The sequence below is a fragment of the Xiphias gladius genome, chromosome 15, assembly GCF_016859285.1.
Source record: "Xiphias gladius isolate SHS-SW01 ecotype Sanya breed wild chromosome 15, ASM1685928v1, whole genome shotgun sequence".
In the NCBI taxonomy this organism is placed as follows: Eukaryota; Metazoa; Chordata; class Actinopteri; order Istiophoriformes; family Xiphiidae; genus Xiphias; species Xiphias gladius.
In genome coordinates, this window is record NC_053414.1 from 2,628,017 (window position 1) to 2,653,593 (window position 25,577).

At 47.4% G+C, this 25,577-nt stretch overlaps 1 protein-coding gene across 1 annotated transcript; it reads right to left on the reverse strand.

The window, feature by feature from the left end:
* Positions 1-25,339, reverse strand: spred2a (sprouty related EVH1 domain containing 2a). The gene is made up of 6 exons (XM_040146559.1): positions 25,154-25,339; positions 8,111-8,285; positions 7,274-7,442; positions 6,876-6,940; positions 2,751-2,909; positions 1-971 (listed from the first exon to the last, which is right to left on the reverse strand). Exons 1-6 carry the CDS (start codon positions 25,177-25,179, stop codon positions 279-281), a joined length of 1,287 nt encoding a protein of 428 aa, XP_040002493.1. The 5' UTR covers positions 25,180-25,339; the 3' UTR covers positions 1-278.
* Between the last annotated feature and the right edge of the window lie 238 nt (positions 25,340-25,577).

The window sequence follows — 25,577 nt, forward strand, 5'->3', positions numbered from 1 at the left end:
TTATATTTATATATATATAATTTTATATATAAATGAATATTCTTTGTTCAGTCTTTGTGACAGTTGGAAGCTACTTGGTCTCCAACATCACACAAGACAAAAGACAAAAACAAGAGGGAACTTTTTTTTTTCCATCTGTTTAGACAAAGTTCCAGTTCCTTCTCCTGGAAATCAGAGACGAGACAAACGACGACGACAAAATAACAGCGTAAAAAACACTACTGCCTCCTCCGGTGGGTCCTTGTTGTCTGTGTGAGGAGGGCGGGGCCTGCGACGCCTCAGCCCACAGCTTTGTGTTTCCCACCGCAGCAGTGGCAGGCCACGCCGCAGCGGTAACACCCCCTGAGGGGGGCGTAGCAGCACATGCAGGGTGCCAGCAGTGACAGACCCACCAGCGCCGTCCAGCGCATACAGAAGCGCTCGTCGCTAGTGTCGCAGGAGCACGGGTCCGAGTAATCCCCCTCCGGGTCCGACATGCAGTGGTACAGCAGGCTGTCCGCGCACCACATGAAGCTGACCCGCCGGATGCAGGTCTGGATTGGGTCAGGTGCCTCCTGGCAGCGCCCCCGCCCGTTGTCCTCATGATTGAACATGTCCTGACAGTAAACGCAGCGCGAACGCTCGCCTTCCTCCTTCCGCCGTTTGCCTTTAGGCTGCAGGGCGCGTGGCTGCACCGTCACCACCGCCCTGTGGCCGCCGCCCAGCTCCAGGCAGCCCGGTTTACCTTCGCAGCCTCGCTGCACGTCGCAGCTCAGCGGGTACGGGTAGATGTAGTCGTGTTTCGGCGGCTCGCTCTTGGTGAAGTGTATGTAGGCGTCAGGGTTGTCGGACTGGGTGAGTTTGTCTCGTGTAGAGTTGGCGTGCCGGTAGTCCTCGTAGCCGGTGAGCCAGGCTCGTTCGCGAGGGTTGATACGTACGATCTCCTCCTCCTCCACCTGGAAGCTGATGTGACGAGGAAACATGTGCACCGCCTGCAGAGACGTAGAGAGAGACAGAGACTGTTTAAAAAGTTAGTCCTCCAAGGGGGAAGAGGAGGTCAACAGCAGAAATCCACAGTACGATGATGATGAATGTCTCGAGTTCCCCTTTCTCCCTTGCAAGGCCCTCTGGGTCAGAGTCTTTATGTTTATACGGTCCGGAGCATAGGTTTGCATGTTATAAAATAAGTCATTAACGTGGCTTGGCAGATATACAGATATACAGTATATCAAGTGGCATTTCTGACTAGGCTGACAAGCTTCCTGTCCATATTGTATGTGAAGTCCCTTTGCAGAACGACGACACTGTAAAATGCCAGAAAATCCTCAGCCCACATTCTGTGCAGAAAATGGCTTCTAACATTCAGCCAAAACTAAAATGAGCTTCAGCAGCCTGGGTTAGTCAAGTGGCTGTCCTCCAAAGTTACTGTCTGTTTGGCTGGACCGCAACAGCGGGAACAGCTCTATAAACGCGAACGTCCCTGGCTGACTGACTGGTAAAGTTACACCATGGTCAACCGAATGCCACGTGACTAAGTGTTGGAGCTTGCCATTGGTTGTCGCTCTTTCAAAGTGAACTGGCACAAACAGTTTCTACTGCGTCATCAGGGGACATTTACAGGCAGCGCTGCCAACTTAGGACCTTTGTCACTAGATTTACCGACTTTTCAGACCCTTCAGTGACTTTTCTTCACCAAAGCACCGAGCGACAAATCTTCCGACTTCCTGGACAAACCTTAGCTACTTTCCAGAGAAGAGAGTCGCCAGTGTTGCCCTGTGAGCACGAGGTCGATCTTTCCCTCCTCAGACAACACGTCTCTATGCGTCTCATTCAACTGACCACACGTCAGCTGACACGTGACGTGAATGAGCTTCTAACTTTCTCTCTGACTGATCATTTTACAGGTAAATACAGCTGAAATCACAGCGCAGTCGTTGTCTTTAACTCATGTGTCTGGTGATTCTGTCAGACGACGTCGTGGTTATAAAACCAGGATTTCAGCAGCAGAGCAGCAGCTTGGAAATGTCTTGGAACTGACTGCTGGTTAACATGTCGTCTCAATGGGCCACGTTTTAGTCACTAATTCATACTTGTTGCGTTGTCTGACAACCGAAGCAGAAAAAATGAAAACAGCTTCATTGGGAATTCAGCTGCATTAAATTACTGTTTATGTGAGCACAGAGAGCAGGAGAGAAGGAAACAGGTAAAGGGTCCAGCCAGATACTGGTTTTGACCTGATCTTGTTAGTACAAAATTCCCTCCAACAGTGTTTCTTTGCTGACCCGGCAGAAAGATAGAACTTGGTAGTCAAATGTAGGTTCATTACTGGAACAAAACTGCCAGGACGGAGATTGAACAGAATGATGAAGCTGATGCATTTTTAAACAGAACATGGATTCTGGATTTCGTTCCCATTGTAGTCCCAGTGTAGCTGGTCTTTGGAAGAATCACCTTCTGGCTGGTATGAGCAGAGGGAAGGATTACAGCCACCAGTAACTCACTCAACGTACATATGGCCTGTGAATATTACATTAAGATAGACCTGAAAAAATCTGTTCATGCAGCTGTTGAGAGCTGAATGGCTTTATTTGACACGGTCAACCCCATTTACCTGACTGTGTTTGATCTGAACTCAATCCAAACTGGCAAAAAAACGGCATTATGGGTCATACAGGCTAAAGGGTTCAGGACTTCACAGACACAAATCTGAACCTTGTATCATGTCAAGCCCTAACAATCCAGGCTGTAGATCCCACCCTGACTCTACGCACCTGGTCTAGGAAGTAGTGATCAGAGGGCCGGTGCTGCTGCTCATAGAAAGGTCCCAGGATGCAGTGGTGCCGGCGGGGCTCGCAGAGGTTGGGCGGGGCCAACGTGTGCATCGCCGGCTCTCTCTTCTGGGACGAGTTGGACGAGCTGTCGGTGGCGGTCTGGAGGAAGAGGAACGAGAAGAAGAAAACACACGGGTCAGCCTGCAGAAGGGTCAAAGGGTCGTTCGGCGCCGAATCGCACCGTGCAGACAACTGCTGCTGCTCTAGTGTGTGTGAGCTCAAACATGTTGCGCCTCAGGCCACGCCCCAATCAGTGATGTCACAGCAGGTGTTTTCAATCAGCTATTAAAGCCAAGACTAGGAGAGAAGAAGAGCTGGAGAGCGGAGCTGAAGACTTCAGTCCTGCTGGTAAAACTGCACTCATGGACATGAACCAAGGAATTATGGCAACAGGGTAAAAAAAAAAACTGGTAAAGAACGAAAGCACACATCCAATCACAGCTGCACAGGTGAGCTACACTGAACGCTGAGAGGACCTGAGCAGCAGCAACAGTAACAGATGTAGAGCAACGAAATTATGTTTAAGGTCAACCGAAATGTCAGCAGGGTCACACCTGAGCATACGTAAAAAGACTATCAACCTTAACTAATCACTGATTCAAGCACACTAAGGAACCAGCATCAAACGCACCCACAAGTGAATTCTCTGCCAACAGGTGCACGCTGGGTCTTCCAGGGATGTCTACCTTGAAAGGCTACCTGTCAACATCTGCCACCAAAGTCTGATCTTTAGCCTTTTTCTTTCCGGGTGATTATTCTGAACTAAAATGACAGCCTGTTCAAAATCCCACCTCATTTCAAGCCAGTGCATTGAAAACTAAACTAAAAGTCTGAAGCAGGTTAGTGACAGCAAACCAGTAATTCACCAAACCCAGGGAGGACGCGTTCCGTTAGATCTCGGTTCCTCTCTGGACCCACCTTAGGTTCGCCTCAGTGAGCTCTGACCCTCCACCAGACTTCTGCGTGCAGTTAGACAAGAAGGAGAGAGAAAATAAGAGACCTGAGGAGCCGCAGCAGCGCGGCAGACACATCTCTGAAGTCTTTGTGTTTTTATTGGGTCTGTGTTAAATGAATCCCAGCCCGGCCTCGCCGCCCGCGGCCCTCAGAGCGCAGTGCGGTGGGTTGTGTCATCCACGGGGTTGACGCGGGCCCCCGCTTTCATGTGGGGCTTGGAGCTTTCTGAGCTCACCCGGATCACACAAGATGAACACAGCAGAAAAACTGAGGAGCGGAAATTTTCCACAGAACCTGCCGAACGAATCCACTGATTTCTGGGTTAGTTTTTGCTACATGGTGCAAACTCAGGAAAAGGCCGTTCTGTGATTTTCTGGGTGAACTTTTGGATTTTACAATTCTGTAACTCTGCTTTGTCTCTGTCTGTTTAGTCAACTTCTGTTGAAGTTAAACTAAAGCTGCGTCTCTGCCTCAGCTCTTTTCAAGCGTTTCGTTTCAATTCAGTGTTTCTGTCCAAAATCCATCATCAAACATGTTGAATACATTCCCCGCCTCATAATTTTCTTTTTTCCATCTGCAAAGCCTTTTGAAAAACAAAACTGAGCCTGTGGTTTTCTTCTTCTTCTCTTTTATTGGTGCTTTAACACCACCAAATACTTTCTGATGAACCAAGGAACGTCTGTTATTGGACAAAGTTTCCTTTTAATGGGGCAGAAAAAACTATTTGGTTCTACAGACCATTAAGAGGTACCGTGCCCTCAGCTGAAGACCTGAGCTTTAGTGTTTGAGTAGACCTTGAAGAATGTAAATATAAAAGCATCGTTTCATTTTAAACCATTGTAACACGGCAAACTCAACCTATGCACAAATTTAGTCAAATTATTGTATTTCAGGGCTCAAAACCTCCATAGTTCCAGCACATAACTGCTCCACTTCATCTCCTGCTGTTTCCCTCTGGAGCCTCAGACCGGGATGGGTCTGAGGCTGTATTTGGTCCAGATCTCCTCAGTTCTTCAGCGGTGTCCAGAGGAGAGGAAGTACTGCGTCATGACGCTTGTTGATCTACATCCTTATTGTCCTCTGAGCCTCCTCAGCGCCTCTGAGTCCGGATCCTTTCAAGAACTTTTTTTCCTGAAAAGATCCACCCTCTTCCTCTGGGGTCCAGACTTCAGACCTGCAGACAGGAATAACCTGCAGACACGTTCCCCTCTAAATGAGGCCAGCTATGTAAACAGGCGGCTCGGTGATGGATTACCGACAGGTCCGACGCAACTCTCCAGCGCTGGACATCCTGCGGAAACGATACACCCTCTTCTTTGGAAAACGGAAAAACTGGCAGAGAGCAGGAGCTGGTGCTGCCATCAGGACTGAGCACGGAGGTGGAGGAGACAAGGAGGTTCTTTGACTGCACTATAATGTTAACAGCATGTTTGTATTGTTTCTGCTGCAGAAAGACAGTGGGGGAAAGTAACAGAGTACATTTACTCAACTACTTTGCTGAAGTACAGTTTGGAGGTACATGTACTTTACTTGAGCATTTCCATTTGCTGCTACTTCATTTTTTTTTTTCGTTTCTCCTCTGATCCTCTCAGACGGTTTCATTTAAATAACTGTTTGAGGCCAAAGAGGAAAATGATCCGATAAAGACCAGAGAAAAGTCCAGGAACCGAATCCAGATCAGTGAATCAGAACTGACGACCCCTCAGGTTCACCTGGCGACCCTCTGGAAGGGCCCGACCCCCGGGTTGGGAACCAGTGGACTAAACTAAAAGCAGCTCCAGCAGTAAAACGCTGCTGAAGCCTCCGTGACTCAGAATCATTAACCCCTCACGTCAGAGAATCAGAGACCAGTCACAGGAGACAGGTCCCTGCACAGTGAAGTACTTTTACTGTGATAGTGTAGCTACAGGAAGTACTTTTACTGTGATACTGGGATTACAGGAAGTACTTTTACTGTGATACTGGAACTACATGAAGTACTTTTACTGTGATACAGGAACTACATGAAGTAGTTTTACTGTGATACTCTAACTTCATCAAGCTGACAGTACCTCTGTACTTTTACTTAAGTAGGATTTCGAATGCAGGACTTTTACTTGTAACTGAGTATTTTTCCTCTGAGTACTTCTCCCACCACTGCACAGCTCAAACGTGTCTGAATGCTGGAGTATAAAATGTTCAGTGTTGGACAGACTGAGACGTCTGGAGGACACTTTGCGTTTGCCTCAGTTTAAATCGGGCCGTTGAATTATTTTAAACGCATTAGAGTTGTAATCATTTGTTCTTTCATTCAGCTCCTCTGCCGTCGCGGTCTGAAGTCTTTGTCCGGCACGTGCACATTCGTAAAAAGCTGTGGAAAGTGTGTCGGGCAGAGAACTCTGCGTTTTCCGGGAGAAGTCCAGCTGGCGAAATCAGGATTATCTAATCTCAGATTACAGAAACACAGTTTCTCGTTTACATGAAGATTAAGAAGTCGTCTTATTGGAGAAAGATATCTGCGCGTGCATGTAAACGCACGGAGTGAGGCGCGTGTGTGTGTGTGTGTCTTTCTATGTTCGTGTTGACAAATTTCAGCTTGAAACCATTATTGTGGGGACATTTCTACATCGTGAGGACATTTTTGCCAAAAACCAAACCCCAAACAGGACGGCGACATGTGTCTGGTCATACACACCACAGGATACCCGACCCCTCCCGTCCTTTGTGCTTCCTGTCTGATACCCCTCCAAACCGAACACACACACACACACACACACACACACACACACAGAGACTGGTCACATCACAGCAAGTCATCGCGACAAACAAAAGCAGCATCTCTTGTCTGGCCCTAGAATAAAAACAGCTGCTGGCTGCTCCGACAGAACTCCTAATGTTACGGTGCAGAAAGCTTGATAAGGGCAGACAAATAAAAAATGAGGGGATGATGAGTCATACGAGTGAAGGATGGAGTTGCTGGAAAAATGTGGCCCCATATTTACGCTCGCCTGCCTCGGGTTGATAAATATGCCCCATGTGTAGAGATTCCCCGTATTCACGTGACAGACAGGAGTGAAGATCCCGGACATTCGCGGCTCCGAGAGACTGAAGGGTCCCGGAAGAGTTTCTCACCGTGAAGACGTCGTCATCGCCGAGCTCTGCTTCGTTCTGCAGCGTCGACGAGGACGTGGTCGAGCCTGGAGACAGACAGCAGGATCAGTATGAGGCTCAGTTCATCTCATCTGCTACTTTTAGTAGTAGCACTCTCAACCACGTGAGAGCTGCTCTACAACATTCTCCAACTTGTTGCTGCTGCGTGAAGAGGGATGAGCTGCTTGATAAATGTCTTTTTTCACTATTATCAAAGAACCATTTTTACTCCTAAGTTGGGTGTTTTGAGCATTTTTCCTCAGAACTTAGATAAATCAGCCTCTCTAAACCATCTAAACCACCATGACCGTAAGTCATTAGAGGACACATGAGCTGACGGATACTGAACCTGTGACATTTCATGCGCAGGTGTAGTGTACCTTCTGTCAGGTCCTCCAGGGCCTTCCTCACCCCGCGGTCGAAAGCTCGGGCATCAGCCGGGCTCTGGAAGGTCAGACCGCACTTTTTGTTGTCCACCTTCCAGTGGTGGAACGTGGGCGTGGCCTTCGTGTAGACCAGATCTTTCTTTAAGACACACTCCAGAATCACCTGGGGAAAAAAAAACCCCACATCGAACAAACAAGACGACGACGTGTCGTTTCATTATCGTCAGTTTGAAGGTGCCTATAAAAAATATTAACGATTTTTGTTTTCCCTGAATCAAAGTCGATAGCACAATTTAGCCATTTTGGAAAGTCTCGTTTTGGCCCCCGTTACCTACGGTAGGTACACTGCTCACCAACTGCCTTGTAGAACCTTTTTACATATTGGCCTCAAATTTGGCAGACATATGCACAAGAAGCGTGGGAACCAGAAAATGTACATTTTAAATTGTTTTATAATTCATATTTTAGTAGGTTCACTGTAAAAAAAAGTGTGATTTTATTCTCTATAAGAAATACTAAATTTGGTGTTCTTTTTTTCATGGAGATGAATAAATAACGTAATGAATGCGTATAACATCAAGAGTGCAAGTGTCTTCCACATTAACCATAGTTCTGTGAGTTATTAAGCAGTAAATACAGGTGTGTAAAATCAGGCAGAAACAGGCCAAAAACATCGGCTACCACAGGAAAGGGTTCGTGTGGTTAATGTTGGGGTGAAAAAATGGAATTGGTGCGTCACTCGTGAAGAGACAAAACTGCACTGGGAAAACATGGAGACTAAGTGCAAAGTAAAGTCATGTCTTTCTCCACACCCGTTGTTGCTGGACCGACCTGCTTGTCTTTGAGGCGTTCTCCGTGGATGAGGAAAGTGTTGCGTCCCAGCAGTTCGGTCGGCAGCAGCCTGCACACACCCACTCTGCTCAGGCAGCCGTCCTGCGCCAACCAGCCGCCGCTCGAATCGTCCCTGGTCATCACCACCGCTTTGACGCGCACAATGTAGCTGTCACTGCACCGGAGCAGAGACAAACAAAGAATCGGTTAGCAACGGTGACCAGCTGTGAAGGTGCCTTGTCCTGGATTTGAATTTGTTGGTATCGAAGGGGTCAAAAGTAAAAACGACTTCCCAAGCTTCAGCGCTTTGCAACAGGCTGATTCAAATCTAGGACAGTGTTTCCTCCACTTTCTCTGGGCTGGTATGAACCATCAGAAACAGCAGTGAAACTCTGTACCTTGGTTTAACAAACGTCCCATAGTCTAAGTGATGAAGTAGGAATACGACCTTTTCCGTCCTCAGCCGGAGAAAGCCACGTTTTAACGGCAAAGACAAAAAAAACCCACGACAGCAGGAGGACGTGGTTCAGTGTCTGTTTTTGGGTTGTTGTTATTAAGCTCTAAAGTCTGCGTTTGCATTAGCACCATGAGATGTGTCGCGTGTTGCCTTGTGTGACACCGTGTCCCACTCTGGACTCACTGCACAGACGGAAGAAGTAGACGAGGTCTCGTAGCCATGGCTGCTTTTCTGGATTTGCAGCGATTGTGGTTCGTGGCTCATCGTGACGCATCCCGCACAGACGTCCGCTGACTCTGCGTTTCCCCCCAAACGCGCAGGTATTTAGATCAGACAATGTAAAGATTTGCTCGGGACCCCATGTGGCCCCATGAGGCCCCTGGCCATTTTGTCTGGTTTATATATTGTCTGTATATATCGCTTAACACTCCCGGGCCAGAATGCATTCCTGATCTCCTTGAAGACTATAAACCCAGTAGGGCTCCTAGATCTTTACGATTCGGCTGGTTAAACCTGGGTTCAGAATCAAACAGGGCGAAGCTGCTTTTAGCTACAGCGCTGCGAACACAGATGGAACCTGTTGGTCTGAGATGTGCCCCACCTCAGCTTTCAAGCCTGAATTAGAACTGAATCTGAAACTGCTGTTCTCCTGTGCCTTTGTTGAATTGGTTTCTCTACTTGACTCTTATTTCCTCTGGTGCATTTGGGGGAACTTACAACCTATTACTGCACTGCAACTGCACAATAAATGTATTTCTGGTCTACTACTGTTTTTATTTGTATTTTATTTCATTTAAACAACTTTTTTTAAACCAATTTTATTCCATCTTAATTGGTTTTATGCTGGTTTTTATCGCTTATTGTTTTGGAGTTTCATTCTGCAGCTTTCCTTTGCCTGAGTAAGGTTCTTTGAGTTTCATTTCCATACAAACCACACCATGGACTGGACTGGGATGTCACAGTCAAAGTCAAATGACAATGTGACAGAACTTCCCTACAGGCCTTTACACTGTGTGATTTCGGGCTCTCTGAGATGCCAGTTGACAGCTGAGAAGGAAACATGGTCAGTTTTTTGCTTGTCAATCCAAAATAGTGGTCCTAGGTCTCGGAGCGGGACCCATCCCCGACAGACCATTTAGAGCTCCGGCGATCAAACCGTCCTGATCTCATGGGATGCATCTAAATAACGTGGCGCTTTAGGGGACATTTCACGTGTCATTTAAAGACTGTCGGTTTGAAACAGGAGGAGAACGGCGGTTGAATCCAGCGTTTCACCGACCCGCCCATCCGACCCGGCCTCTTCCAAACTCGAACTGTTTCGCTCTCTATACTACATCACCTGTCCTCCTCATTCGCCCTCGTCATAATTACCACGACCGCTAGATGTCGCTAAACAATAAAGCATCACTAAGAGTTGTAATAGGCGGCTTGTACCAACCAGCTGTGGGCTGGTTTTTTTATGGGAGAACAGTCTTGACACTTTGTAAGAAATGTTTAGGACAAAACACACACACACACACACACACACACACACACACACACACACACACACACAGACCTCTGGCCAGACCTTGCTTGTTTAGCTGCAGACGACCACGTGCTTCCGCTCTCGTATACTTTTCAGCTTTTACATCGCAGCGGACACACTGACAGCCTCAAACCGAAACAAGACTTTATTGGACTCACCCCGCACAGTGTGACTTGCATTAAACGGACGTGATCACGTGATCTCAGGAAAACTAAACTTAATATCTGCCTCAGCCAGAGAGGTTTTGTGGAGTGTTGAGGCAAAAGAAAGAAGATCTCTGTGTCCATTAGGAAGGAAAACAGAAATCTTTCTTTCCTTTCACCTGCTATTGCACCTACATAAAGTAAAGAGCTTGATGTTGACCAAAGACCTTTCCACACATTTACTGCATTAAAATGTGGCTTTATTTAATGGACTGTGGACATCAGGCATTGTAGCTACAATTTACACCTGTCTGAAGGAAAAAATACCAAACTGCTGATGAAAAACATTCAAGTTAGCAGCAGAGACTGTAAAGTAGAAACAGGAATAAGGCCTCTTGGCCACTGTCATAAACAGGGTACGATATACAGGACTGACCGTAGCACACGTCACGTCTCATGTACACAGATGACATTTTACCACGTCACATCCACAGCAAAACCTGCCTCCTGCTCACTTAGTTCAATTTAAGTGGTTCCCTGACTTTGTAATGTCATTGACCACTTGATAAAGTGATAGATGCCGTTACGTTTGTGTCAGAGAAACAGGATTCCTGCGGGGACAGCAATATGAGCTTAAATCTGAGAGTCACAGGAACGGAAGGTCTTGAAGATGGAAGTCGGGCCTTTCTTTCTACTCAAGACCTACTGACATCTTTAGAGGTGACGAGTCATCCGGGTCAAAATCCCAGAAAAAAAAGGTTGGTTTCAGCAGGACTGAGTCGTGTCGAGAGAAATGCAGTTCTGGATTAATGCATGACAAGAAAAACAACTCGTCTGCTGCTGTTACTGATCATTATTCTACAGTTGAAGCTCAGTGTCTGACGGAATAGTTTTAAAATGGTGTTTTTTATTGCTTTTGGCTGTAGAGGTCAACAACACACATGTCCAGAGTCTTTGCAGATGGAACAAACTCGATGCCAGGTGGGGCTGACTACCTGTTACCACGCCGCTGTTCGATTGGCTGTTTGCTGAGAACTGTCAGTTAACAGAAGTTAGAGTTTCTCTGAAAGAAGCGCAGCTGTTGTCTCCGTGAACCAACCGGATTATCAGCTACAGCGCAAATGTGAACGTCTGACTTCAGAAGAAGAACTGGAGAATAAAAGTCCTCGGTGCCGCCGGCTGCAGGTTGTTGTCACAAACCGAACCTGGTAAAAGTAATCACAGATTTAACGTGGAGGGGTTCTGTGGAGACATGACTGACTGCAGTTTGTCAAAGTGTGTGTTAATGGGGGGGTCTGGTCAGGAACAGGTTTTCAGGATCTCAGGCATCCTTCTGAGAGGCTAGCTAGACAACAAGGTCAAACTGGACTCTGCAGAGCCAACACAGCCACCAAGTGATCTGAGAACAGGTATGCGCTCAGTCAGACTCTCACCTGGATTAAACTGTGTCCAAAGTGTAAAATCAATTCTTTAGTTTTGCTTCTTTCCAAAGTATCAGTTGTTGTCCCACCATTTCTCTCTGTTCTTTGCATCTAAACTCCGCTGGATGTCTCTCTAGTGGCGGATGATGACGATTGGGACCATAAAATGGCGTCACAGCTGCGAAACGTCTGAGAAACCCCAGACCAGACCGACCAGCGGGGTCCGACCGGACTGGGCGGCACCGAGAACAGCAGGAGTCTAAATGGAGCCGGGCAGCCTCCTCCTCCCTCCAGCCTCCGGAGCGATTCAGTGTTCTCGTCACCGAGTGACAGTGAATGCAACGTTACTCACCTGTGATCACGCGCGCACGCACGCACACACGAGACCACAACAACCGTGGTCGTCGCTCCTCTGAGCTGCAGACTGAGACGAAGCAAGAGGCAAAATACGGAAACGAAAAAAATCAGGTTTGTGAGAAACTCTTCCTGTCTCGCGCCTTCTTGCCTTTTGGACTCCGACATCTCTACATCCGGCCTCCACGGTCACGGTAACGCGACGGTCTCCATTGGCGACAAGTTGTCGAGCTGTGCTGCTGCGCGACGCCACATCCTAACGGCCTGGAGAGAGGCGGGAAACACACACACACACACACACACACACACACAGCTTCCATCCACCGTGTGATTCAGCCTGCCTGTCAAACAGATGGTGCTTATGTGTGTGTGTGTGTGTCACTGCACGCCGCCGGCAAATGCAGTGATGACTCATGCCACACACACACACACACACACACACACACACACACACACACACGCAGGAGGGACTATACTCTGGAGTTTGTTTCCAAAATGAGATCCTCCATTTGCAAACAGACACCTTCATTTATAAAACAAGCGATGATGTGAAGTGAAACATTTACTGTCTTTGTTCAAACAGCTGCTTCAACGTTCACAGGCCTGAGGTCAGTTTCAGATCGGCGGCGCTGGTCCGCTGGTCCGTACCTCCAACACACCGGACCGGACTGATATAATCTCTGCAGCTACATAGAACTCAAGGAGAATTCTGGTTTATCACAACTTGGGTCTTTGTTTTTGTAGTTTTATCCATCACTTCTATCCTCTTATGTTCATGGTGATTCCTGAAGGTCTTTCTCTGCCGCTGAACGCGGTTTCTTGCTGGTAGTGGGTGGTGATGGTGGTGGTGGTGGTGATGATGGTGGTTGGTGGTGATGGTGGTGGTGGTGGTGACGGTGGTGGTGATGGTGGTGGTTGGTGGTAATGGTGGTGGTGGTGGTGACGGTGGTGGTGATGGTGGTGGTTGGTGGTAATGGTGGTGGTGGTGGTGACGGTGGTGGTGATGATGGTGGTTGGTGGTGATGGTGGTGGTTGGTGGTAATGGTGGTGGTGATGGTGGTGGTTGGTGGTAATGGTGGTGGTGGTGGTGGTGGTGGTGGTGATGGTGGTGGTGATGGTGGTGGTGGTGACGGTGGTGGTGGTGGTGGTGGTGACGGTGGTGGTGATGGTGGTGGTGGTGGTGGTGGTGGTTGGTGGTGATGGTGGTGGTTGGTGGTGATGGTGGTGGTGGTTGTGATGGTGGTGGTGGTTGTGATGGTGGTGGTGATGGTGATGATGGTGGTTGGTGGTGATGGTGGTGGTGGTGTTTGTGATGATGGTGGTGGTGGTGGAGGTAATGGTGGTGGTGGTGGTGATGGTTGTGGTGGTGGTGACGGTGGTGGTGATGGTGGTGGTTGGTGGTAATGGTGGTGGTGTTGGTGGTGGTGACGGTGGTGGTGATGGTGGTGGTGGTGGTGGTGATGGTGGTGGTGGTGGTGGTGGTGGTGGTGATGGTGGTGGTTGGTGGTGATGGTGGTGGTTGGTGGGGATGGTATACATTAACCTCTACAATTAAAATAAATCATCTATACAATTATATAACAAGCAGAAGAATAAAATCAGCAGCAGATTTTTGAGCTAAATTTCTTATGATTGAAACACGTTTTTTCATAATAAGAATCAAAAACATTCGACCCCACTAGCGCCCCCTGGCCTGTGCCCGACTCCATGACAATCCGGCCCTTAGTTGTCGAGACATTTCACAAAACAACAAAAATCCCAACCTCACGGTGGCGCTAGAGGAAACGTCAGAGGATCACCAGAGTCAGCGAGGTTCATCCTCTGGGGAACATGAATATCTGTGTCAAATATAATGGAAATCCATTCTAGAGCCACTAGCATGAATAAGAACATAGGAAAGAAAAAAAAGAGAGGAAAGCAGCAAATCTTCACAGTGGAGAAGCTGGAACAAGCAGAAAATGCGTTTGGCCGATTTATTGATTATCAACTTGTTGAATTTGCTGAACAGCTGATTGATGTAACTTTTAATCGTTTCAGCGCCGAATCAAACACAACTGACTGTAACGCGTATCACAAAAGATGCAGTGAGGACATGCTCCAGTCAGCATCAGTGTCCTCCTGTCCCAGGTAATGTAGCCAGGTGTGTGTGTGTGTGTGTGTGCATACCATGCTGTCAGGCTCATAAAGCGAAGGTCAGAGGTTTAAAAAGTAACGCCCACCTCCACCCACATTGCTCTCACACATCACCAGAACCGTTGGACACAGAATGATCATTTACACAAGTCTAGAGACCAAAATCCGGTCTCCAGAGAACCATCACGCCACCTCTGCTCGTGAAAATCTTCCAATCTGGAAAACATGTCCTAATGTGTCCAGATCGGATTTTATGAGGTGGAGATTCGTGTTCATGGATCAAATCACTGAGGTCAAAATGCAACAAGAGGGTCGACAGAATTCACAGCATTATGTTTCTATACGTAGAAGAGTGTGACTCCGAGATTTTTCTGGAGGCCAGGTAGAAACAAACAAAAAACTTAAAGTTGACAAAACCTGTTTCCAGCATCACTCGTAAAAACTACTGTTATGCGTCTCGTTATCCGTGAAAAGATATGAGTCAAATGTTTTGGGACACCTGATGTATCTACATTATTTTCCGTATCAGGGCAATTTTGGATGATTATTGGACCGTACAGAACCAAAGAGTAAAAATCATAACCAATTTTTACTTCTGGCTAATTAGGCAACTATTTGTGTTTCAACGATCCGTTCAACAATTTACCAAACTGTCGACTAGAACTGCCGATTGAGGTGTTTCTCACCTTAATATATATAACAGAGCTTTTCTAAAGAAAATACATGAAGTAGGGTTTTGCTGCGTGGTGCCAAGACATTTGCTAGAGAATCAGTGGTGGTTGCTAGGGTGCTGTTAAGTGGTTGCTGGGGTGTTTCTAGGTGATTTGATGGGTGTGCCAGGGAATAATGCACGTTTGCCAGTAACAGTGGTAGAGCTACAGTAGTCTCGGAGGTTCTGTTTGTCTGTTCTGCAGTAGTTTTATTATTGTTGTGCATAAACAGGTCACGTTTTTCTTCCATGACTCTGTTGGTTTATCATAATGGAATGTGAACGGACAAATAACCCAAACCCTACATGCAGACACATGCTGACATGTTGACATGCGTCGCAAAGCGTCAACTGTCGTCGAATTTCCGCTTGATAAAAACAAACAACGCGAATGTACGGCTTCGCCGCTTTGTATAAGATAACTGTCCATTCGTCATCTATGTTGCGTTTGATGCGGTCTAGCCAGGCCCACCCAGAAACAACATGATGTGTTGACTTTGAAATTCACTGACAGACTTGGATGGTCTGAATATTGGTTTGCTGTGCATGTCAGCCACATATATCACGTTACCATGGAGGGTAACCCATGAAACCAGTAAGTCAAACATGCCTTTACATTTATGGGAAGGATGATGGTTTGGGAAAAATCAGGCAGACCTCAGTTCCAAAAGGAGACAGAAAATTAAAAGCTTAAGTTCCTTTATTAATCGGATTGAGAGGAGATTAAAAACCCCATCAACTTTCTTTAAACCCACAGACAGCGTACAGTCAGCCCTCAGTGTTTGCTGGTTTACAGTATCTCTCCGTCCATTGGAATCAGGCCTGTTTTTCCATCACCTCTGCATCACACAAGATTCCTCACACTTACTGGGAAAGTGGCTGACTAATGGTCTCAGATCAGAACTGTACCACAGGGCTTCGAGGAACTGGCCTGCAAGCCCATTTTTCTGATATTCATACCCCCCCAGCCAACATCAGAAGGAAGATGTCTGTCCTCTGACTCGTACTTAGAGACTGATCCCACAGGAAACTCTCACTACGCAGAAAACGAAACGCCCTTTTTATCACAGTATTTGACAGGATTTTGTCACAGTTCATTAACGTATTCATGTACCATATCACTAACTGTCCTGCCGCGCCTTCCTGCCCAGCAATAATGCTGGCCTTCCCGCCTTTCAGCCACCTGGCTCTTCCCCACCCATCTACTCACCTGTTCTCCATCCCCTAATCAGCTCCTGGTCTATGTACCGGCCCATTTCCACTTGTTGCCAGACTGTCTGTTGGGCTTTCCACGCTGTAGCTATACAGCTTTCCGTGCCTGTTCTCGGATTTTGCCCTTTGCTTGGTTTACCTGCCTGCGCCCGGACTTGGCCTCCTGTTTGCACCTGCCTGCTTCTGCCCGCCGAAACCTTAACAGAAGTGAACGGTTCTGACCTTTTACCGGTGTCTCTGAGTCTTGATATTGAATCCCCCTGAACCTGAGCCGTGACAGATTAAAAGTGGCTTTCAGTTATAATTCTTTCATAACTCATAGAATATATTAAATAACATTAAATAATATTTTTCATGTCAACATGATTATCACCATGAATTTGGTATTTTTGATGAGTAACTATAAGGGAAGATCAACAATGACTTGTGGAGTTGTCAAAACATTTTGTCAAATGTAAAATCCTTTAAACTGGTTAGACTAAATTTGGATCAGAACTTGCATACCTTCCTCTCAGAGTCTTAACTCAGTCAAATGTGAACACAGAGACCTCACACACACACACTCTACTGAATTCCTGGAATCAGCACAACTGACTCTTCCTGATGATACTGATATCTCTAGTGCAGATAAAACACCCAGGAACCCGCATGGAAATCACAGACCAAAGATGCTTCTCATAACGGTAATTGATCTTGTCTCATTATCATCAGGTTTAAATGTTTTCTTCTGTATTAAGACTGAACCAGTGATAGTTGCCTGTACAGCCACGGTTACACTGTAAGCAGTAACTGATAGTAGCTAACCAAACATGACGTTTCATGGTGCAGCTTGACCAAAATGTAAACAAATACATGGTAAACGTGGGGCTCCCAGTGTTAGTCATGTCACTTTCAAGTTGCTTAAAACTTTATTCTTTCATAAAACCCGTCCTGGAGCATGTACACAACTGCCGAGGCATTTCTGAATAGTGTGGCCTGCCCAGCTAAGACATGCCGTGACGATGCCACAAACCTGCACATAAAGGCAGGGAAACCCACACCTCTACTCCGCCACGGTTCAGAGGGAATTACCGTACGTTTCACTGCTCTACGTTTATTTGAACGCTTTAGTTACTTTACAGGTTTAGATCTTACATATAAAACATATGATGAGCTGAGAAAATACGATGCACGGTTGTATATTGAACTATCGAAAAGTACAGAAAATAGTAAAAATTGGCAACTACAGTAACAGTAAAATGGTACTAATAATGATCCAATAATAAAATATACTCATGGGTCATTTTTAAGTAGGCTACTCTTGTAATGGAGAGCTTTATGTTTTACTTTAGTAAAGGATCTGACTTCTTCTTCCACCGCTGAACTGTGTGGATGTTCTTTTCATCTCCTGTCAGACACGCTGGTTATGAATGTTTTGTTGTTGTTTCTTTTGGACTGCCTAATTTCAATGCAACTCTTGTCATTACTATCTCACCTGTGGAGAGCTGCAAAGAGAAATGATCCCTCACCGTCTTCCCAGCACAAACACGGCCACTTGTATAAAAGTCAAATAAAACCCTGGGTCTTTGCAGTGGTGGACCGGGACTTTACCACTGCACAACCAGTGTACCCTCATTCCATGTCTAAGAGCCACAAACACGTAAACAACTAAATCTGGTATCAAAAATCCTGAAAACAGTCAAGATTTTAAAAAACGTCAGCATGCACAACGACTCCCGAACCCTTGAGCCATCAGATAGTTGTACGCTCAACTGTTGAAAACCCGATAAATGAGTCATTCAAACTGACTTTTCTCATGAACACGGTCAACACCGCTGCACTAGAAGGTACCATCAGTCTCCCCCCACTTAGTCTCACATAGCAGGACCACACAGCGCTGGAGAATGGTCCTTCTGCTATGGGGGGAAAACCCATAGCAGAAGTAGTTACGTTTGCTCATTGAGCAGACACTTTCATCCAAAGCGCCTTACAAGTGAGGGGCAACACGAATGCTTCAGTACAGTAGGAGACCTTGAAGTTATAGTAGATTAAATAGTAGATCTGTTCAGTGAGACAAAGGAGATCTCAAGGAGATCAGGTAAAGAAGTGCACAGTAAAGTCTGGTTAGGCCTGTTGGGGTGTTAGAGGTGTTAGACGAGGAGGTCCTCTCAGAAGAGATGAGTCTTCAAGAGGTTCTTGGAGATAGAGAGGGACGCCCCCGCTCTGATAACATTTGATAGCTTGCTCCACCATCGGGGAACCACAAACGAGAACAGTCTGGACTGGGACCGCCTTGTGTGCAGGGATGGCGACGCCAGACGATGCTCCTTGTAGAAACGCATTGGCTGACAAGAAGCATGAGCCTGTATGATTGAGATCGGCTTGTTTGTATTTATTTAAACCAAGCACAGTAATCTTGGGCTGCGCTAAGCCAAGGATGCAGCGACGGTGACCCTGCAAAATAGTGTCGGGAGGAACTCATTTTGTTAAAACATTTGCATTCTGGGAGATGATCACTGCAATTGAAATGGCTAATTCCTCGCAAAGAAAGTGCAATAAAAGACTTATGTTGACTGTGTTATTGCGCGATTTAAGTCTTCGTCAAAACTTCGGTCGCTCGCTCGGAGGTTGTTGTTTTCCGTAGCGAAGCGGATCTTGAACACGGAGTGAATGTCATGAGACACGCGGCCAATACCAGGCAACTACCCACAGCCCTCATCCGGTGAGTCAGACTACCATCCACTTGGCATCTGTCCTCAAATGCCGGAGCCAGAGCATGAACACTGCTGCACCCAGGTGACGTAAAAGTCCCACAGATTTAATTCACGACTAGAAGAAATGAAGTTGCAGCCGCGTGTTAGTGTGTTGCAATGGGACATGAAACAGCATCAGAAACACACTGTGATAAGTCCAACTAAATCCCACCTGAGTTCTACAGCCCAACACACACACACACACACACACACACACACACACACACACACACACACATGACCCGTGCAGCCCCACCACACGTCCACCACACTTCTATACCATAATTCAACAGTTTTCAGCAGCTGACTCAGTTAGTCCGATGTCCAAGCTGCTCACAAGTACGTTACACCTGAACCCACCACCACCGCGCCACTCTGACAAAAGATGGGAGGACAATTTGATGCTGCCTGTGGTGGACTGTTCGTCTGCAGCAGTTTCAAGTCTCTGCAAGCTGGTTTTCCTAGAAACCAAAAACTGAAAATGAAACCAGCAGCTGCCTGGAAGGTCCGACGCTGCTGGATGGACCGATAGATAGATAGACGGAGAGATGGATAGAGAGATGGATAGATTGATAGATAGATAGATAGAAAATGACTTCTGCTATGGCAGCTACATTCACAGTCAGGCAACCATAAAAATACAGAAAAATAAAAACACTACTACTAATTACACTATTAAAGCAATTGAAATAAATTTAATATATAAGAAAGTACACAATGTGCAATGTGTATCTCACACTTGTCTATATATATAAAACCAAAATATATACATTTACATATGTGAAAAAAATAGGGCCACAGCTGAGGGAACCAATGAAGAACCAACACATTTAGCTGCAGACGTTGTTAATGTCACTGCTGTGAGCAGGACACGCCAGCTCCTTTTCAACCAAATAAACTAAAGAGACAGAGGAACTGAACTAGACAACAACTGAAGAATATGCAAATGAGCCCGATGAGGAATTAAAAAACACTATTCACACCAAAGGAAAAAACAACACGGAACCATGCTGTTTCTTGTTATTTCCTGTTATGCAACTGTGTCTGAAGCAGCAAACAGGAGGCTGAAAACTCCAGGTACAGAGCAGCAATAAACTAAATACGAACCGTCCGTCACATGTTCACTGGCTCTTTCTGTAGCTCACTAGGTTAAGTGTTACTCTTGGTGTCGATGAAGATTAAGAGAAAGGCCCTACCCTCTCTAACACTGATGCCACTGACATTGTTGTTATTTACATCAGAGGATGAAACTGCACAAGTTGTAGCAGCCTGAAGTCTGTGTTTGACAAACTGCACCCTGATAGGTCCTGAGCCAGCGAGCACTTCCCCCAGAGCAGGGACGTTTTAGGGACCCGGGACTACGTTCAATCCCCGGTTCCTCCCGTCGAACGGCAGGTGAGGCTCCTGGGTCTCTGAAAAGCTCCCTGGCTACACATAGTTACCGATGGAGCCACCAGATGGACCTCCCTGACCTCAAACAGCCCCGGCCCTAATGAAATGGCTGCTTAGAGCACTTTAACAACAGTGTGTGGATGCACTTGAACAAACAGCATGACACACACACACACACACACACACACACACACACACACACACACACACACACACACACACACACACATCTGTGAGAGCTGACCAGGGATGCAGAGCCTCTGGTGGTCTGTGTGTGTCCCCGTCATGAAAGACTAACACACACGGTACATAACTACATATAACGCTCCCACAGGAACACACGTGTTGTCAATCACACGCACACACACACACACACACACACAGATTAATAGTCCGGACTCCGGACACCATCAGCATCAGATGCTGTTTCTCCGATGCCTGGGTCAACAGAGAATAGCAGGAGATGCCAAACTTCTCAATGAGCCGCCTCCCTCGCTCGCCCATCACACAGACACTGTACACTTCACCAGGTCGACCGAAACGGCGGCGGCGGCGGCGGCTGACCGTTTTAATGTCTTAGAGTTTTTTGTCAGCGGATGTTTGAAACATGAGAGCTGTCGATCTGCACGCGTGCGGCCCCATCCGGTCGACCCTAAAGGAAATCCATCTTCCATTAGACCGGTCCCGCTGTCGGTCAGACACTGACCATCGCCGGACGCTGCGACCGCGGCACGAAACTCTGCTTCGTCTCCTGCTCCCGTCCGGCAGCCTCCTCAGACTACAAGAGAAATCGTTTGCATGGTGCAGTAACCAGTCGCTGTTGATAAATTCCCGGTGCCCTTAGTGGGATTCTAACAAGATCTCAGGAGGCACTGATTCGGTGATTTGTAGGTCACAGAGCAGCCGGATGCCTTTGTTCAAACCAAGTTCAATTTGACGGGAAACGCGAGGTTTTTAGACATCTAAGGATTTAAATGACTGCGATGCCTCTCGTAGTTGGGACAGGTTTCGCACTGAATTACAGTCCTCGTTCAAATGCTGTTGAAACAATGTTTATATGTAACTTAAATATCTCACACAAGTAAAACCATGCCAGCAGCTGACCTGATGATGGCGCTAGATGAAACGTCCGAGGATCACCACGGTCAGCAGGATTCATCCACTGAGCGCCGTGGATGTCTGTTTGTTAATTGTTGTGGTATTTTGGTCTGGTCCAAAGTGGAGGACGAACCCTAAATAAACCTGAACGTCCAGACAGATTTAAATCTGGTAGCGACTGCTAGCACCAAAGCTTTTTCAATGAAGGTTAACGGGAAACAGTGAGTAAACATACGCCCGAGGAGAAAGTCACAAAACTCCCTTCAAAAATCAGGTGTTTTAGGTTCACAAAATTAGGAGCCAACTTTATGTACCTCATAAGTCCATTTATACAACTCAACTTTGGTTGTTTGTTTCTGCTAAGAGAAATATGTCAAGTTATTTGATGAAAAACTCCTTTTAAAAATGTGGGTTCTGCTTCTTCTTTTTTTAAAGCTGTTTGTTGCCCTCTTGATTTCAACATTCCTGGTTCCAGTTTGCCCCAACATTACAGGCAGAAACAAGATATCGTTTGTAATTATGCTGGTAGATGTTTAAAAGTGCAGATATTATGGCAGGGTGCTATGGTTGAAATCATTATCATGATTTGACTAAGGCAGATTTCACTCAATACTTCTCACTAAATAATCAAAGTTTTCGTATGGGACCAAACTTGTGATATGTGTAAAACTGAAATATCGATCATACATTTTATTTGTTGCTAAAGCTGATAAATCCTTACACTGAATTACTGGCCAGGCCTGAAGGGTATTTCCCCTAAACGTACACGTCCTGACACGAGGACGTGTACGACCACCGGACTGGTCACCGAGCACCCGCCGCTCACATGGAGGTCAGGGGGGATAGAAAATCGATGCTCTCCCGTGCGGGTGGGGCCGGAGTATCAGGGCACCGCTGCCTGCTGACCTTTCCTCAATGTCATTTTCAACAACCCCCCTCCCTCTGCCGTTATCGACAGCTCCCTGTTGGCTGGTTTGGGGACATCGGTTGGCCCGATCAATAGAAAACATCCCCACAAAAACACTTCAGTCCCTCACGGTCCAATGAGAACCGAGAGTCCTTCTCCCAAAACAATAAGGACCACTGACCGGGTATCAGACGTCCACCCTCTGTTTTGATGGGGGAGCTCCATCTGTTCTCAAACTTGCAATCACACTTTGAGGATTTGATTCATTTTACTTTTCTGTTTGTCCACTTCAGTAGTTGTCCTACGACTCGTGTTCTAAAGCAACGGCCTTCACCGTCTTAGTTCGTTAGCGTGCTAACATCTGCTAATTAGCGGTAAACTTAAGCTACGGCTGAGGCTGATGGGAACGTCATTAGTTCTGCAGGTATTTGGTCATAAACCAAAGTACCGGACCAATTCAAATGGTGGCGCTGTTATTAGGGTTCCTCCCCTGAGGAACATGAATGTCTGTAGTGCTGGTCCGATGGGACATTTCTAAAACTGTGCCTCTCTTGTGGCTAAAAACAATTTTTTTGTAGAAAACCTTTGTATTTCTCGGGATGAGCCGAGCTGAAGTATCGTCTTCTTTTCTTCTTCTTCGGAAACTGAAACTGAAAACAGTCGTTTTTTTCAGGGGTCTCCGATTGTGTATGACCCCCAACCCGCTCCACCAGCCCGAGGGTTAGTGCAGCGTTTGTTGCGCGTCACACTGTGTGAGATGGGTCTGTTAAATCTCCGTCTCGGCCTGTGTCGTAGCGTACGATCTCAGTCCGAGGCCATCGGACTGTGAGGGAACGCGTGGTATCTGAGTAGATACACGTCATGAGCTCGGGGTCATCTGATGTTTGAAACGGTTTCTTTTCTTTTCCTAAGCCAGGAGACACTGTCTAGTGGAATCAAACTGAAAGAATAATTTAGAAACGTGGGCCCGGTGGAAATCACACCCGTGTCCTGATGAACAGCCTGCTGCCTGCTTCTCTGTGCAGCCTGGTGCAGTATATGTAAAATTTTCACAAGCTAAGCCTATTATCTGGCTGCGGTCACATGAGTCATGTGTTTACCTGCAGGGGTGTGCACAGCAGGAGGCAGTTAACCGAAAACCTGCTTCTTCAGGTTACCTAGCGCCCTCACTCCCCGCCCTGGACAAAGGATCCGACTTGCTGAAGGCTTGGCATCGAGACCTGGGGGTGCCTTCGCCGCCAGCGCGTTCTGAGCGGTTTATTCAAACTACTTTGGCGGAACAAAGTGAAGTTACCGCGGCTCCCGAGACTGACCCTGAGCGCTGTGCTGAGGTTAGGTACGGTCAGATAGAGCTCAAAGTAGATCTCCACCATCAAATCTATCGTTCTGGAGACGACTTTCACCGTCACGTGTGCCCACAGGAAACTTTTCAGGAACGATAAGTGAATTTTGTGGGTTAAAGACCTACATGTGAAACGTTACATATAAAATTAGTCTGCCGTCTCCACAGAAATGAGGTTTGGATATAGTTAGCTCCCGCTGGCTTGTAGCTACGTTAGTGATAAAACTCCAGGCGTGCTTACGCCGGTCGGACCTAAGGTGTCGCTGCGGCTAGCCTCGCCAAGCAATGTCTGGTCGCCTCCCAATACAAGCTTATGTCACAAGCGGGGGTGTAGCACATACGTTTGGGCCTGACACACACTCAGACTCAGTGGTCCCCCGTCCCCTTCCGGGCTGGTGCATGCAGAGCCATGCCGGTGAACTGGTAAACAGACAACTTGAAGTTATTGTTGCAGAGCTGCTTTTAGTGTGAATAACTAGTAGCACCTTTCTGAGCTCAGCTCGTCTGACATCCTCGTGGTAACAGGACGAACCTGCAGCTGATCCACTCTCCGTGGCTGCAACGCCACCTCATTCATCAGCAAGACAACTATTATAATATCAGGACTGGCCCGTTCTGAGACGCTGCTAGCAGGTTATCCTGTCTGGAGGCTAACTCTTGTCCACCCTGCTGCGGGACCGGACTAAACCACGAGCGCCTTCCAGAGAGGGAGGCTCTGACGTTGTTTCGGGAAATAGTCCGTCAATCTGTTTATGCTGTATTCAGTTGTAATACTCGTCTTTTACTGCTAATACTGCGAGGAAGAAAAAAAAGTCCGAACCGCAGATGAACGCAGTGTTTGACTTCCAGACTTTTTGGGAACCCTCCCCACGCTGGGGTCCTAGTAGATCAGAGCGTTAGCTGCCAGCTTCACACATTTCTAGCTGATGCTAAGCGCCTGCTGTCGTTCGCCAGCAGAGACTCGTTATAGGCCAGCGGACTGTGGTATCTGCCAGCGAAGCACCAGTGAGAAGGGGCACATACTGGACCATCAGCCACTTTTGGATCGCGGCCTCAGTCTGATCCTGAACCTGTAGACATATGCAACCCTGGGATGATGAGTCACAACCTGCAGCAGCCTCACTTTAAAGGGTCCTGAGCCAGGAAGGCCGGGAGCCCCTGCTCTGCACTGGTGGAGCAGCGTGTCCTTCTCCTCGCCCCTGTTACGTGAACTGAGGAGAAAGGGTCGGGAAACTAAGGCAAGAGTGGGATGACACATGCTGGTCCCTGCAGAAGCTCCGCGGTCCGGTCCGTCATGAGGAAGACTGAGCCCCATCGTCTCCTCTCTGTTGTGACTGTATCACATCTGCAGGAGGCTGCACATGTGTCTCCTTCCTGTCAAATCTTTCCGACCTCGACCGACCTCTCCATCCCCGTGAAGAGATGAAGAGGAAGGAGGATGAGGAGGGCCCCCGGACCCCCTCATCGCTTGAGCACATACTAACATGTCAGCAGCAGCGATCCGTCTCCCAGTCATCAATGCACGGCGCTCGGCGGCGGCGCGTCAATACGCATCCAATCATAATAACAACAGTGTAATAACGATGAGGCGGGTGGGGGGGGGGGGGGTACTCACTCGTCTGGGCGCGTGTCCTCGCTCATTTTTCTCCCTTTCACCTCCGGTAATAATAAACTCCCGCCGCGGCTGCACGGTGCGGTGTCTTCATGGTTCCTCGCCTTTCAGCGGCAGCGGCAGAAGCGGCGGCTGCTCCGGTTCCCTCCCGCTCTCCGCTCGGTTCTTTAATCCCGGATTCTCGGACAACCGTTTCTCTCCTCCTCCTTCTTCTTCTCCTTTCACTCTTCAGTCACTGGAGCGCATCAGAAGAGGCGCATCCGATCTCCTCCTCCTTCTCCTCCTCCTCCTCCTACGCCTCTCTCCCCCTTCGTCTTCCGCCCGCTCTACCTCCTCCCCCGCCGAATCGGGCTGGAATGCGGTGACCGAAAATGGTGCGCTGGTATCGGCGAGGATGGCCCCGGACGAGCCCCGTCTCCTCCTTGCT

Coding starts and splice junctions, on each gene's coding strand:
- spred2a (XM_040146559.1), bottom strand. CDS start 25,179: ATGAGCGAGGACACGCGCCCAGACGA. Junction 8,286..25,153: donor GAGGACACGCGCCCAGACGA/GTGAGTACCCCC, acceptor GCTCCGGTGCAG/TGACAGCTACATTGTGCGCG. Junction 2,910..6,875: donor GCGATGACGACGTCTTCACG/GTGAGAAACTCT, acceptor CTCTTCCTCCAG/ACCGCCACCGACAGCTCGTC.